Consider the following 15,438-nt stretch of genomic DNA (forward strand, 5'->3'; position numbering starts at 1 on the left):
GCTTGGAGACCAGCAGAGGTGACAGAGTTGTGGTGGAAGCTGCTCCAGAGCAAGGTGGAGGTGATGGTGGTACCAAAGAGGCAAAGGAGTAATGGGCCGGGCCTGTTGGTGGGAAAGAAGACAGAGAGGAAGAGATGGGCAAGGAGGATGAACTAGTTGTGCAGTAGCTACAGAAATTATGCAACAGTGATCTTGATAATTAAGCAGCATCTACAAAGTCACAAATAATCAAATCCACAGAAGTTAAACCCGTGAAAGTTGGGGGCCGACTGTATTACAATCCAATTATGCTGCTTTGATCAGCCTCTGAATTTCAGTTTAAATGTTTTTACCAACCTATCTTGGCACTGAAAATCCTTTGTTCGTGATTACAATCTGCATTTTTAAAGTAATGGTTGAACTGCTCTCTCCTATTCTCTGGTGTGTCATTAGGATGCCTGTGTCATTTGATTCTGGCATGTTAAGGCTGAATGTGATTGAATCAGTTTACAAAGGACAGAATTTCTAATATACCAGTCACCACCAACATGGGCATTGTTGCCAATGACAGACAGCTAAGTAAATTTGAAAGACTCAAAATTCTATTTGTTTCATGTGTAACTTCTGTTCCTTGAAATACGTCTATTTCAGTCACTGCCACTAAAACCCAGAGAGAATCACCAGAATGTTTATTGGAAATACTCTTGCATATCATGGTTTACTTTTTATTATAAGACATGTTATCATAAACTGCTACAATATTTGGGCAAGTGCTTTGAGACTGATTCCTCATCTAAACCCACTGGAGACTCCAGTTACAGTTGGCATGAAGAAAGTAATAATAACAAACTGCCAAAGATAAAAGAGAAAAGAAAAAGATTTCAAAATACACTGAAGAAGACACTGATATTGAGGTAATATTGTAATTTTCTTACACCATTCATGTCTTTTACAAGGGTACAACTTTTACAACTATATGTGGACTTATCACCAAATCCAGGGTAATAATGCTACAAGACACATGGCCCTATCTGACCCAAAATTGAGGTATCCTTCCTTTCTTCAGAGGTTTTGAACTGCATAGTTTTCTGTTCCCACCAGCACCACCCCTGCCACTGCCCTCACTGTCCCCACTGTCACCTTAAAACATTTTTGGTGCCGCCTGTCACTGCATCCGCTGCCACCTTCACTTCCTAGCCTGAAGAGTTTTGCTCCTCCTCCTTCCATTGGTGCTCCCATTGCTATGTTGAAGCAAACAAGATGCCCATGTGATCTGGGTGCTGAGAACTGGTGGTGGGGGCAGTAGTGATATTTTAAGGTGACAGTGTCTGCAGCAGGGGTGGCAGCAGTGATATTTTAAGGTGACAGCTGGGACAGCCATGGAAGAGTGAAAACTCTGCAGGAATAGTTGGGCAGAATAGTGTAGACAATCTACCTGATTTTCAGAGAAAAATTATGTGGGGTGGCTCCTGCAGTGAAGTGGGCACAGAGGCGGGAAGGACAGGAGTCCATTTAGACCAGGGGTAGGCAACCTGCGGCCCGCGGGCCGGATGCAGCCCAGCAAGGCCTTGGGACCGGCCCCAGCCCGCTCCTGCTGCCGATTGCCGCCGGGGCCTTTGGCGTCTTGCGCGAGGGGCATGGTGGGGCAATTGTCTATAGAAGCCTCAGAAACATGCATTTATCTTAACATTTTTTAAAAAATCAGCAAATGTTTTCGCGTGACCTCCTATTTTTATTTAAAAAGTGCCCTCCATTTGAAAATTTTGTCCTACATTTGTCCCGGTTTATTTATTTATTTAATTTTAAAATTTTATTTATTTATTTATTTATTTTTGCTTCGGCCCCCCAGTTGTCTGAGGGACAGCAACCCAGCCCCCAGCTCAAAAGGGTTGCCTAACCCTGATTTAGACCTTTGCCCCTAACATATCATGGAGACTCACATGCTCTGAGATAGTCAACTGTTTATGCAGGATTTTAAAAACTGTCCCTGTGGTTCTGAAGAAGTTGAACCAATGTTCTTCTCTGTTGTTCCCTTTACATAGAATCTTGTGCTGTATATATAACCCCTATCATCCAACAACTACCCAGTAGACAGGAGAAATTTTATGTCAACTACCTCCTTGCAGACTGTAGTGAACATGTAACTATTAACATTGCTAAATTTCTGGCAGCTACTATTATCTGTCGTAAAAAGTTTTTAATAAAGATGCCAAAAAAAATGGAGAGTGTTTTCAACTCCAGTGATTGCTTCTAATGGCTCCTGAAGAAGGCCTTTCCCCACTGAGGCCAAAATACATTGGGCACCGAGTTGCTGTTTGGAATCCTGTTGTGGTTTTATGCTAATGCAAATGCCACTACATTTGGCATCACTTCCTCTGAGGATGTGCAAGGGGTGGAATACTATTCGGGACTGAACAAGTCAGGTTATGCAAAAATAGTAGTTGTGCAAGTGATCCTTCTGCTTAGGTTCCCTACATGTGTTTCTTAATGGTGAGTGGGGAAGTGAATCTGCCATTGTAAAGCAGTGTAGTGCCTGCAGGAAATGGTACGATACAGTCACTCCAGTGTACCTTCAGCAGCATAATTTTCTGCTAGTCAGCCAGTGAACAGGAACTCGACTCATCACTGAGCCATGTCAGTGGCTTTCTGCAGCAGTGAGATCCACAAGCAGGCCTCTTCAGAGAATCTACTTAAACGATGTCTCACTCTAACAGGGTTCTCAGATCAAGAAACTGAGAGGAGGGCTTAGTTAGCCACACTGACTATGAACTCACTTGACATTTATCATAGGAGGAAAGCGGCTTTCTGGGGCAACATTATGGTACCTTATTCTCATCATGATTAGCAGTTGATATTACTAGCAGATGGTGGGTCCTTCCAATGGTAAGTGCAACAAGATCAGATGCACATCTCTTGAACGCAATGAACTGGTCAATCAAAGAGGTGTTTAACTACTTTTAAGTTGATGGTTAATGAAATTCAATGCAGTTTCATTTTCTAAAATATAGTACCAAACAGAAGATTGTCTGAATGTAAAGTGCTGCTACATCAGTTGAGTTCATTCTAATCTAATGGACTGTTGTGGATATGGGTTGCTGAGGATTTAAGATAATTTTCATAGCACTGCAGCCTTTTCCTTCTATGAATGAAATTCAGCAATGAAATATTATGCTTGTTGCTGAAAATGCATTAGATCAGACCAAATTACTCCCTTCTCTAAAACAGTGCTCCATGAAGCTGTTGCACTTTCAGGAGAGGAAAAAGAGTTGAGGTGTTCAGAACTTGGAACTAAATAATACAATTAAAATATAATGTAAAAAGTCATATAGTTCAGATAAAAATAAAATCTCTTTGTTAGAATAGCCCATTTACTGGACTGAAGATTTCTCATTTAGATAAGGATATCAAGATCTTGGAAATAAAGAAATATTTTACTGGACGTTCATTATATGGGAGCTACTTCTATTAAACAAACATGGTACATTCACACAAACAAAAGGGATTTGTATTTACAACCTTGCAAACTACTTAAGGAAAGTGAATATTGTAACTTCTAACCTATGAGGATGGTTGTTATTTTTGACTTTTTGTTTTCTCTATTTACATGTCAGGACTAGTCAACCATTCAGAAAACCAAAATCTGCCATAGCAAAAAACAAAACAAAACAAAACAAAACACACACACACACACACACACACACACACAAATGGTACAAGTAAATGTGCATGTTAAACATTCCAGAAGCATTTAAAGTATCAATAATTTATTAAAGACAGGACATCAGCTGCAAATAAAAGACACATCAGCCTGATTTATTTTTGTGGAACAGTGATTTATATGCACGCTGCAGCTAATATTTGTAAAGTAACAGCTGCTTCACTTCTAAGCAACCTAAATTATGTTCCTGTGGTATGGTATGGCAATTTGTAGTAAGTAGATTGAAATTAGTTTTGCTACTTAAAATGTAGTTAGCTAGCATCAATTTGGTGCCTTTGATATAGTAACACCCAGTTTTCTCTCTTCTGACTAAATAAAATGTTTGCTCATAAAAAAAAGAGTGTTATTGCTCTGGTAGGCTGTAAGAATCAGAAGTATTACAAGTAAGGTCCACTGAACACAGGGGAATTTCTAAGAACATCAGAATGCTACCGGCTGCCCATGTTCATCTAGGCTGCAGCTGCACTGCAGGAATAATGCAGTTTGTCACCATTTCAACTGCCATGGAATTCTGGGAATTGTAGTCTGTTGTGCCATTAGAGCTCTCAGACAGAGAAAGCTAAATATCTCACAAAGCGTACAATTCCCCAAATTCCCTAGCATTGAGTCATGTCAATTGAACTGGTATCAGACTGAATTATTTCTGCAGTGTGGATGCAGCCCTAATGTGGCAACTTGTTACCACATATAGTCAGCCCAAAGGTTTCTGGGAAACTCATCAGGAAAGAGAGGTAGACAAACTTTTCTTCAGCTGCAAATTTCAGAACATATATTCACCATATTTGGGACTAACATTTATCTAAAATAGGGAAATGCTAAAGCTAGGTGAAATGCTCCCATGTATGTAAACGTATTTGCTAATGAAATGGGAGAACAATTCCCAGGATCTTCAGGTCAGGCTATAATAATTATCAATGGGAATATTCTAGAGCAGCTGACTAACATTCCCATCCCTGCCCTGTGAGTGATCTCTGGTGTGACAGCCACAAGTAGGGTTGCTGTCATAATTCCCCCCTCGAATGGGGAGTGGATGGAGATTTTGGCCAGTTGCTTCCCAACTGAGAGAGGAACTGACCCCCAGCAACTGCAGTGGCTTCAGCTCAGAATGGGGATTTGGGGACTTTCATACGACCCCCTCCATGTCCCCTAAACTAGGGAATACATAAGGATAATGAGTACAAAACAATCATGGATGTATAACTCTAGGTTATGCTGGGCATTCACACTGCCTTCATGAATTCTGGCTACACACATTAAAAATAAGTGAGAAGATGATGAACAATGTGCTTTCAACATGACAATATAAGGAAAATACCAGGGTGATGTGATAAACAGGGAGTGGGAAACAGGGAAGGTTGCTGTTGTGTGTCTTCTAGTTATTATGACGATCCTAAGGCAAACCTATCATGCTCAGATTTGTTTAGAGGGGGTTTGCTTTTGCCGTCCTCTGAAGCTGAGAGAATGCGACTTGCCCAAGGTTACCCAGTGTGTTTCCAAGGCTGAGTAGGGATTTGAAATCAAGTCTCCAGAGTCATATCCCAATACTCCACTATCATGCACCCTGGGGAAAGACTCTTACCAGCAGTCTCTAATCCCAGTGCTTATGGGAAGAGATTTTGTGAGGGCATTTAAGTAATATAATCAATTATCTCCTCTTGGCATCTCTTTGTTTGGTGTTAGTTGCCAATTATGTAAGAGCTGTGAAGTTGGTCTCTCCAATCTTTTTAATTTCCTTTTGTTTTATTGAATCACCTAGCTTAATCTTCTGTTTGCCTTTCTTATTAATTTCTCTCTGTGTGTTTTAGGTAGTGAAACATATTCTCCCTCATCCCACAATTGCTCATAGTTATTGTTGGCACTACTTTCATCCCTCTGTACCCATGGAGGATGCAGCAGCTATCCACGTCTTTAAAATAGTAAAAGGAAATCTCCAAAAGCAAAGCTTGAATTTTATCTAAGGGATATTATTTTACTACACCATTGTATATAATGGGATGAACATCCACAGATTTTGGTCTCCACAGAGGGTGGGTACTGAAACCAAACCCCAGCGGACACCAAAAGTCCCCTGTATATCAGTCTTCAAATGAGAAGCAGAGCAAGGGGGATGAGCTGTAGTAGGAAGTATCGGATGGGGAGCCAGAGGCTAAGAGGCCCAGCTCTCCCCCACTGAGGTAATTGGAAACAGAGGCAGGGCCAGCCCTTGCCAACCACCACCTGCAGCACACCCACAGTTTCTTGAATCCCAGCACTCCTTCACAACGGGCCTCTTTGAATGGAATTTGTGCCAGGAGCTTTCACAATGGTGAAGCTACTCCGCATATGGGTCCTCTTATGGACCCATATGCTGAGGAATCACGTGCTGAGCAGCTTCACCATCGTGAAAGCGCCTGGCACAAATCACACTGCAAAGAGGCCAGTTGTGAAGGAGTGCCAGGATTCAAGACAGTGCAACATGGCAAAAGCTGGCCCAATTAGCAACAGCTACTCTCTCCCAGATGGTAATGTGTAATGTGCTCACTCTGGAGACCTGAGATTGTTGCTTTCAATGTTTTTTTCCCTTCCAGTCTATCTAATCTTGCTCCTGGCTCATGAACTTCCTTGGCATCTTGACCTGGCACACTTTTTATATTCCTCTTGGTCTGAATCTTTTCTCACTTCTAAAACTGCTTCTCTTTGTGTTTGAATTCAAACTGCATCTGGATGAAGCTCTCTGCCTGCTCCTTTAACTGCTGACACTTCATGACTTTCTGTGTCAACTCTGGAGTGGCTTTGACTGATCCCATGGCTTCTCCCTGCACTTTGCTTGCTTGCTTGCTTGAAATGAGCACATCCCATCCTAACCTAGGATGACACTAGCACAGGGACAGGGGAAAAAAAGTCTGGGTAGTCAGGGAACAGAGTCAAGACTGTGGGGGGGGGGGGGAGAAAGAGAGAGATGACAGCAGCAACTCTCAGTCACACCAACAGAAAAAAGGCTCAGGGCAGGCAAGTCTTGAACAGATAGTGATGGGCGATTCCCACTGTCACCAAGTGCCTTAAAGGTGAGCAAGAGAATAATCAGAGTGACTACTGGTAATAAAGAAAGCATTCTGGTATCAGCCCTTCCCCATCCCCTTTCTTACTCTTGATTTGAATCTCACAAGTTAAATTGCTGGTAGAATAAAAAAAGTACAAGAAACCTGCTATTTTCTTGTAGTTATCACAGTATAGCTAAATTTTAACAGACATGGCTGAAGCTCTAGGGCAGCTTTTTTTAATTATTGTAATACAGGAACTGTTGAAATAACAGTTTTTTTTGTGGGGGGGGGGGGTGGGCTATGTGGTGGAATGCTGAGAATGCTGGCATGGAAGTGAGTGGGGTATATATACTGTGTGAGCCATGGTTGAGAAGAAGTGATTTACAAGTTAATCTGTGTGTTGGTCTGTTGCTGAATGGCAAGGCCTCCAGGTGTACAATTATCCATTGTCTGTTGGGAAAACCCCTGACCCTGGGTGGTTATCATTTACACTTACTGGATCTTGATTTTAGTAATTTTTCAGGACTGGTAGCCAAACTTTGTTTACTTTAAAGGTTTCTTCTTTCCTGTTGAAGTTTTCTAGGTGTTTGTGGATTTCAATGGTCTCCCTGTGCATTCTGAAAACACAGCCACATAGTCTGAAAAACCCACAAAAAACTATGGATACCGGCCATGAAAGCCTTCATCTTCACCACTTGAAATAAAGTTCTGGTCTCAGGGAACCCCTGCATGCAAATTATGATATCCGCAGCTCAAAAAACAAAAACAAACAAACAACCCTCCCCCCCAAATCATGATCTCTCATGAAAAGCCCAGAATGCTCTCATGGAACCCTAGGGTTCCGCAATATCCTGACTGAGAAACTCTGTGCTAAGGAGGTAGTGTCAGGACAGCAAGAGTAATTAGTCAACAATGCAATTTTAAAAACTGCTTAAAAAAAACCTAGCAAACTTTACAGATGCCTGGCACAGCTGCCTGTCTGGGTTAGTCTTTTCTTTAGTGCTCACTATGAGTCCAAACCTTCTATGAGTGTGCGAAAAAACAATAGTCATAATTTTGGGGTCACACAAATGCAATGGGGACTTCAAATAGAGTTGTGATTGTTTAAATTCTTTGGTCCTCCAGTAGAGAATAGGCAGTTTAAGCAATTTTATCCAAACTGCTTGAACAATTTGAAAACTACTCCCTCACACATACAGCCCCCCCCCACACACACACACATTTGAGGGTTTGACTTTTGAAGACTGGATCATTCACAGATTATTTGCTGCCACCACTGCTGGTGCCCTTGGCCATATGTAATAGGGACTGAAAGCCTTGCAAGACTGAGAAACTGTGAATGACGGTTATAAATCCTTATTAAAGTTGGTGATAGCAAGTCCCACCACCCAACTTCTGCCTTGATAAAGAACCTTGTTGCCCCAATGGCATCCATGCTGTACTTGTTGTGTATGTTAAAAACAGAACACACTTTTTAATGTATCTTAAATATGGAAGGGCCTAGAATTATTCACAGTGTTTCCCCACTTTTGGGGGGATTCTGTGCCCCTAACCCTAGCAAATGTTTAGAGCTGACTTTATTCAGGATTGAAAAAGGGACAAAGTCTTTCCTACACATTTCACCTTTTGTCTGACCCCTCCCTTCTTTCCTTCCCTCCTGGTAGTAGTAGTGGTAGAAGGCAGATGGAGTAGTCAAGCAAGGAGGCTCATCCTTTTCAGCTATCACAGCCAATGATGCGGGATCTTTCTTGTTCAACTTCTCCTGTTCCATCCATATGCACAGCCACATGGCCAGGTGAGAGGAGGATGTAGGCAGCCAAATGAGAAGGCTCACCCATCACCTGTTAGTCAATGACAGAAGAGCCTCAGTTGACTATTCTCCCTTCCACCTATCCTTCCCAGATGGCCATGCAGATGGTGCTGGAAGTGAGATGAAGTCATCGGCCGAGTGAAGAGACTTGCCTGTTGCCAACTCCCACACCCAGAGATGTGTGATATTCCTTGCTTGGCTCATTCACCCCAACACAAACACATGAAGCCAGTGGGCAGCCAAGCAGGGAGGTTCAACCATTTCCATCAAATCAGTGAGAGTTGAATCTCAGCTTAGAAGGGCCTAGCATGAAGAAGAAGAGCCCTCCCTCCAGTCCATCTGTCATCATCCAGTCTGGGAGCGCGTGAAAAGGCAGGCCTAACTCCATCAGGGCTTGCTAGAGAAAGAAGAAGGCCCCTCCCTCCAGTCCATCTGCCATGGTCCAGGCCTCAGAGGGAGAGAAGAATCACAGGATTTGATCCCCTTGCCCACCACCATTCCCTTCTCCTTTTGTGTCATGTCTTTTTAGATTGTAAACCTGAGGGCAGGGAATCATCTGAATAACTATCTGTAAGCCGCTCTGAGAGCCTTTAGGGATGAAAAGCGGGGTATAAATACTGTAGATGATGATGATGATGATGATGATGATGATGATGATGATGATGATGATGATTGACAACTGTAATCAGCACACATCTGACCTCCTGGGGTTCTCCAAAGTTCCTGCAATATAATGGCATCATAGTATGCAGGCTATACGGGCAATAATCTATCCCTACCCTTCTGCCATTCTCTACATGGCCCTGCAGAGGGGAAAGGAGCAGGAAAGGGGTAAATCTAGGGTGGCCTGGATAGGAATGTAGCCTGAGTCTATTCAAGGACTCAGAAAAACAAACACACAAGAAAAAGTCTTGATAGGGATTTTCATTTTGAGGAGTGTTGGATATTTAAAAGTGCCTCTCTCATTTTCCTCCTGATTCTTTGCATATACTTTCCACCCCTAACTTGATATTCAGAGTACTGAATCCTAATTGGGATTCAGGGTCTGGATAAGAAAGGACTAGGTTCAGACCAGTACATCCCAAATGAGTTCCAGATGTGAATTACCATACTGGGCACTGAACCAAACTGGAGACCATACAAAATTGTACCGCCAAAAATCTCATATCTATTTAGTCTTTCTTTCCAGTTTGTTCCACCTGGTTTTGCCTGTCCTATTTGAAGGCCAATAACAGAATCTACACAGAAGTATGTGTCAGTAGTCTTTAGTTTGAAGTAGGTGTGTACAGGGCTCCTAGCTAAAATAACCTATTTCCTTTGCCTGCTGTAGAATGACCTGCTGGCCTCTTGCTCTAACAGTCTGAATGTAGGTTAATTGAGATCTAAAGGTCATTCTTCCCAGTTAACAATACACAGGGAACTAGTTCCTAAAGAAATGTGTGAAGTATTTCAGGACTTCGGATGGCTTTTTAAAATCATATAGCCTCTTTATTCTGAACACTGGACTAAGAAAATATAGCGCTAGTTTCAACAGCCCAGATTCATCTAACTAGCAAAAAATGAAAACAAAACAAAAACGCCATCACAACAACATGAGGATGGAAAATGCACTGGAACTAATAAAGATGTAGTACAGCCATTTATTGGGATGAATACAGATCCAATTTTAAACAAAAAGAGAGAGACGACGTTAGAACATTCCCCATAGCTCCTTCTATTAGCAATTGATGCACACAGAGTATCTAGGCTTCAGCACTGAGTCACTCTACATACAATGGATCTAAATTTAGCTCTGTGGCATCATACACTATGTTTAGAATCCTTCTGGTGAATTACAGTAGCCATTCATGCTTCAACTTCATTGTAAATTAGAAGAGTATGCTAGAGAATCTTACATTAACATAGTTCCTTATGTAAAATTCAAAAAGCACTGGCGCGTGGACTTGCATGCTTGTGCAATGATAACTTATAAATGGGGAGGTCAATAATTATGGATCAGGAGCAAGATTATCTCTCTCAAATGGTAGGTGCGTGTGGAAACTAACCAAACACCAAAAGACAGCCTTCAGTACAATATGCTAAACTCCACCACACATGCTTGGAACTACATTTCAGTGGATTTTACACAACAGACATTTCATCACAGTATAAGCCATTGCTGGAGTATGGCTGGTCTTATTTGTCACACTTCTCATCAAAATGAAGAACACAGTTTATTACACCATCCCTTAACATGTAATTTTATTAGGGGGTTATGAGGGCTCACAGCAGAATAATTCTGGCTCCATCCATTAGAGGGCAGTATCTTACCACTTCATCATTTTAATATATTTCTCAGGTGTGTGTGTTTTCTTCCATATTGTAACTTTAACATTGTTTCCAAGCAACTCATAAAATATTTCTGGAACAACATTATCAACATTTAACTACATCCACTTGACAGTAAATTAGACACATCCTTGCTGGAAAGAATATAGGCATCAATCACACTCCCTGTTCCAGGAGATACCACAACTCTGAACACACTCTAAATATTGCACATGCTATACCATTACAAAGTCTTCTTTAAAAAAAAAAAGATAAAGCGAGGCCATTGCCCCAGTGTAGTGACTTACCATATTGATGGCACTTCTGTCCCACTGATCTCTAGGAAATCATAGCCTTCCTCAAGTTGGAAATCTGTAAAAACCAGAGCTATAGTATCTCCTGGTTCAGCTAGAATGGTCCATGTGCAATCAGCATTGTTATCATATTCTGAAGGAAAATGGGGACTTGAAATAATTCCACTTGTCCCACGAAGAGTTCCTCCACAAGCACCTTCAGCTGGCAGACAAACAGAGAGATAGATATAATGAGTCATACTGACAAACAATATTGCAGTAATTTTAGGTACAGTATACTGAAGCAAAGGACAATATGATACATAACGCTCTATATGACTTTCTTCTCCTTGAGAAATTTCAGCATTTATTATGTTTTTCAGTGAAGAGCATGGAGTATGCTTCTTGGCCTCTTCTTCTGTGGCATAAGGGAGAAAAGCGTTTCCCTGCATAATCAGAGGCACATGGGGCAAATGGGACTTTAGGAATTGATTGCATTATCTGCCTCAGTTGTGGAGACAGTTGAAGAGGATCATAGAATCATAGAGCTGGAAGAGAGCTCAAAAGCCATTAAGTCCAACTCCCTACAATGCAGGAATACACAATCAAAGCACCCCCTCCCCCAAATTTTTGGGTAACGTCAACTCAGAGGTTACAAATATTTATCTATGGATTAGTAAACTGTCACCCCCCCCCCCCCAATTTCCAATATACTGTGAATAACCAAACTATTGTTTCTCTTGCTCTGCTTTTAGGATCATTCACACAACAAATATATAAATGCAGATGTATCTAGACAGGACATAAAGACAGGTCTGTCAAATGGCTACTGTCATGTAAGCTAAATGCAACTTCCGTGTTCAGAAGGACTGCAATACTGAATGCCATTTGCTCAGAGCAAACAATCAGGAGGATCGTGCCATTCATGTCCTGCTTCTGGCCTTCCTAAAATTACCTGAGGGCTACTATTGAAGACAAGCTGTTGACCTAAATGGATTGTTGATATGATCCATCAATTCTCTGACTGAGCTTATTATATTTCTTACAGAACAGGTTTAATCAACCTTCAACAGTTCTCTTCTCTGTTCTAATGCCTGCTTCCAACTTCACCAAGTGTTTAAATTCAATTATTAATACACATTTACAGTATGAGTAATACCAAGCCTCCCTCACATATCTTTTGCTAATTTGGAGGCCCTTTTCCCCATCTTTTCCCATTTTTTGCATACTGACACACATATTATAGTGTGCAAAGGCGCAAGGTAAAATGCATGTGTACCATGAGGATATACACAGGTATACATCAAACAATTAAGACATAAAGCAACAGATAGACATACGCCAATGAAAACTGGATAAAAGGCCCATAGAAGCTTATAGAAGCATCAGAACATCTGTTGATATTACGAACCAGACTTTGCAATGCCTGCAGAAATTAAAAAGACCATCATGAGATGGCAAAAAAGGAAACTACTGAGGAGGAGTAATCAAATATCTCTTAGAAGGGATTTACACAAAAACTCTCTCTCATCTCCTAGCCAGATTAAGATATTTTGCCAAGACACACAGCAGAGCCTACTCAGTAGATTTTATTTAAAGGAAGATTTAAATGAGAGAAGAAATAACATAACTATTATCTTATCCCAGACACACACATGCTACAGCAGGACAGGACTAAGCAAAGTACAGTTTCTGGACAGAATGTGTCCTCACAGGGCCCACAGTATTCCCCCACACCAGATCCCCCTAATGACTTATCTCTGAAAAAGATCACCTTCCCATGGCAAAATGCATGTCCACAGCCCTTGGAGGGAGTGCCACAATTTTCTGTTTACATATGATTTCTTGCTAAAGCTTTTTTTAGGCTTCCAAAATCTTGTCAGTTTGTGAAATAACATTTAAAAAGCAAAGAGTGACCCCCATGGATTGTAGGGGTACATTTGATACTGGGCGTTGAAAAATATTTTCTTATTCAGTGTAAGTCAGGTGGCTTCTTAGGCATATACACTACAAGAGAAAGCACTGCATCATGTTGTACCTTAGTGCATTTTTTTTAAAATGAAAAGTTTGTGCAGCCACCCATAGGGACAATGTTGGATTTTGCAGTATTTCAGAATTCCATATACGAGAGACTCAACCTGCATAAATATAGGGTCACCTTCAGTGACAATAGTATGACTGAAAACTAAAAGTCATCAATAATAATGAACAGTGGTTGGCTGGATTTTTTGTTTGTTTGTTTGTTTGTTTTGCATTAATGGAAATGAAGAATGACAGAGATTCTTTCATTATTATGCATTTTTATTGTATTTTTAATCTACATTGATCATTATTGTCATGAGACACCATTTTATATACGTATACAAAACCTGACAAGGTCTCCGGCTCAGAGAACCTATCATCTAATGAAGCTGTGTGCAGTACAACTTCAATTAAGGGATTAGATACAAGTGCAGTGAAGATACAATGTTGGTGGCTTCTGATCAAAGGCATGACAGAGGAATCAATTCCTGAAAGCACAATGTGAAGGAAGAATGAATGTCTTGCCTTGTACAGAATCAAGACAAATACTGGCTAGAGATATAACTCCTTGTCAGATTGACACCGTGGGAGGGGAAACAAGAGGGAGCACACTATCTAACCTCCCACTGAACTTCCTCCTCCTCCTCCTCCTCCTCCTCTTGTCAATGAACACTTTAGGAAAAGGAGAGTATTTCATATCCATGGGGAACAAATAGAAAATAAGAGGTCCCGATATCACAGAAAGCCTCCACCGATACAGGAAGCTCTTTCTGTGAAAAAGTGACACTCTATTTCTGCAGTGAAAAAAGATGGAGATGTGATTTTAGCATGCTTATTCTTGATCCCATCCCCACATAAGTTTTCAATACTTTCATTATGAATGCATGAATTAAGGTTATATGTTCCAAAAAGATTCACAGGATGATGATTAAAGCAGATTAACTAATTATAGAGACGTGTTTTAAGAGGCTGCCAAATTTGGATGGCTTCCTGATGGTCCTTGGAGATGTTCTTATTGATGATTCTGTTAAACCCCTAGTCTCTGGAATGGAAACATGACCAAGGTGTTGGACAAGATCACTCCTAATGTACCCTCTTGGAGAGTGAAATCAAGCCAGTCCCCTGGTTTTCCAGTGAGTTGGGAGAGATGAAATGAGTAAGATTAAAAACTAGAGCAATGTTGATAGAAAACTCAGAGTAAATCCAACAGAACACAGCCTAGAGTCTACCCGTAGACTTATTTTGTGGAAACAAAGGCAACAAAAGCAAAACAAAACACCCAAACACTTCTCTCCTGCACCATTGTATCCACAAAGAGTCAGCCAGTGGAGTCAGCCAGTGGAAAACTAATGCTGTGGTCCTATAGTTGCTGCAGTCTTTTTTGTGGATGGAGATGCATATCGATCATTTTCAGTCTGTTGGCCACCATATCTGTTGGAATATTTTAGTGAGCACTAGAGTTGATTCTGTCTGTGTGGACTGTAGGATGCCAGTTGGAATATTGTCTGTTCCTGATTATTTATTCAATTAGGAGTTCCTTTCCTATAAATACTTTTGCCCCTCGGATATTAATTGTTTTGGTATCCAGATTGCATTGAGCTGTTTTTACAGATAATGTCATTTCTGTGTTCTGCTTCCCATTGGCTGATGAGATCATAATACCTCTCACCCATGATATTAACCATATAGGTTTGTATCCTTCATCTCTCCTTTTATACCTGCCTTTGGTGTCCTCCTTCTTTTGGAATTATAGTCAATCACATACTTTCTCTATAAAGCAATCCATAGTTTGCCTTTGTTTGCAAAGTGGCAAGGTCTGGTTTTTGTCTGGCCTTCAAACTAAGGACATGAAACGTTACCCTTTCCAAATCCTACTAGCATTCTTGTCATATCCCAAGTCTGTACAGGGGAGTGAAACTGTGCATGCTTCGGGCTGCACTTTTTATCGACTGAAGCAATCAATGAGCCCACATGTTTTTAAAATTTAAGCCTTTTAAATCATTCCCCTCCCTGCAACTATTGTTATGTAGGCATATTTTCCTTGCCAAAAGTGCTGCAAGTCTTCAAAAGTTATGCATTTGCAAGGCAAGATGTGCTTTTTCACAGTGTCAGGAAGGAGAATTGGACAACTTCACCTGGTCTAGTGTCCAATTTCACCGTTTTTGATCAGCTACAGACTATATCCACCACCACCTTAGGCAATTCAGCAGCAAATCATATTGTCAGCTTTCAGTGGCAAAGCACAATAAACCATTAAAATAAATATATTTTTCTGGTAGTTTAAAACAG

At 41.0% G+C, this 15,438-nt stretch overlaps 1 protein-coding gene across 3 annotated transcripts in view; it reads right to left on the reverse strand.

The window, feature by feature from the left end:
- CSMD1 (CUB and Sushi multiple domains 1) overlaps window positions 1-15,438 on the reverse strand; it is a 1,238,710-nt gene that overhangs the window by 623,890 nt on the left and 599,382 nt on the right. For all 3 annotated transcript variants that reach the window (XM_089531085.1, XM_089531084.1, XM_089531086.1), the window contains exon 5: window positions 11,143-11,350. In XM_089531085.1, the coding sequence (XP_089387211.1) occupies window positions 11,143-11,350 (208 nt within the window). The remainder of the gene's footprint in view (window positions 1-11,142; window positions 11,351-15,438) is intronic.

The sequence above is a fragment of the Sceloporus occidentalis genome, unplaced genomic scaffold, assembly GCF_023333645.1.
Source record: "Sceloporus occidentalis isolate IW3139 unplaced genomic scaffold, rSceOcc1.0.p SCAF_6, whole genome shotgun sequence".
Classification (NCBI taxonomy): Eukaryota; Metazoa; Chordata; class Lepidosauria; order Squamata; family Phrynosomatidae; genus Sceloporus; species Sceloporus occidentalis.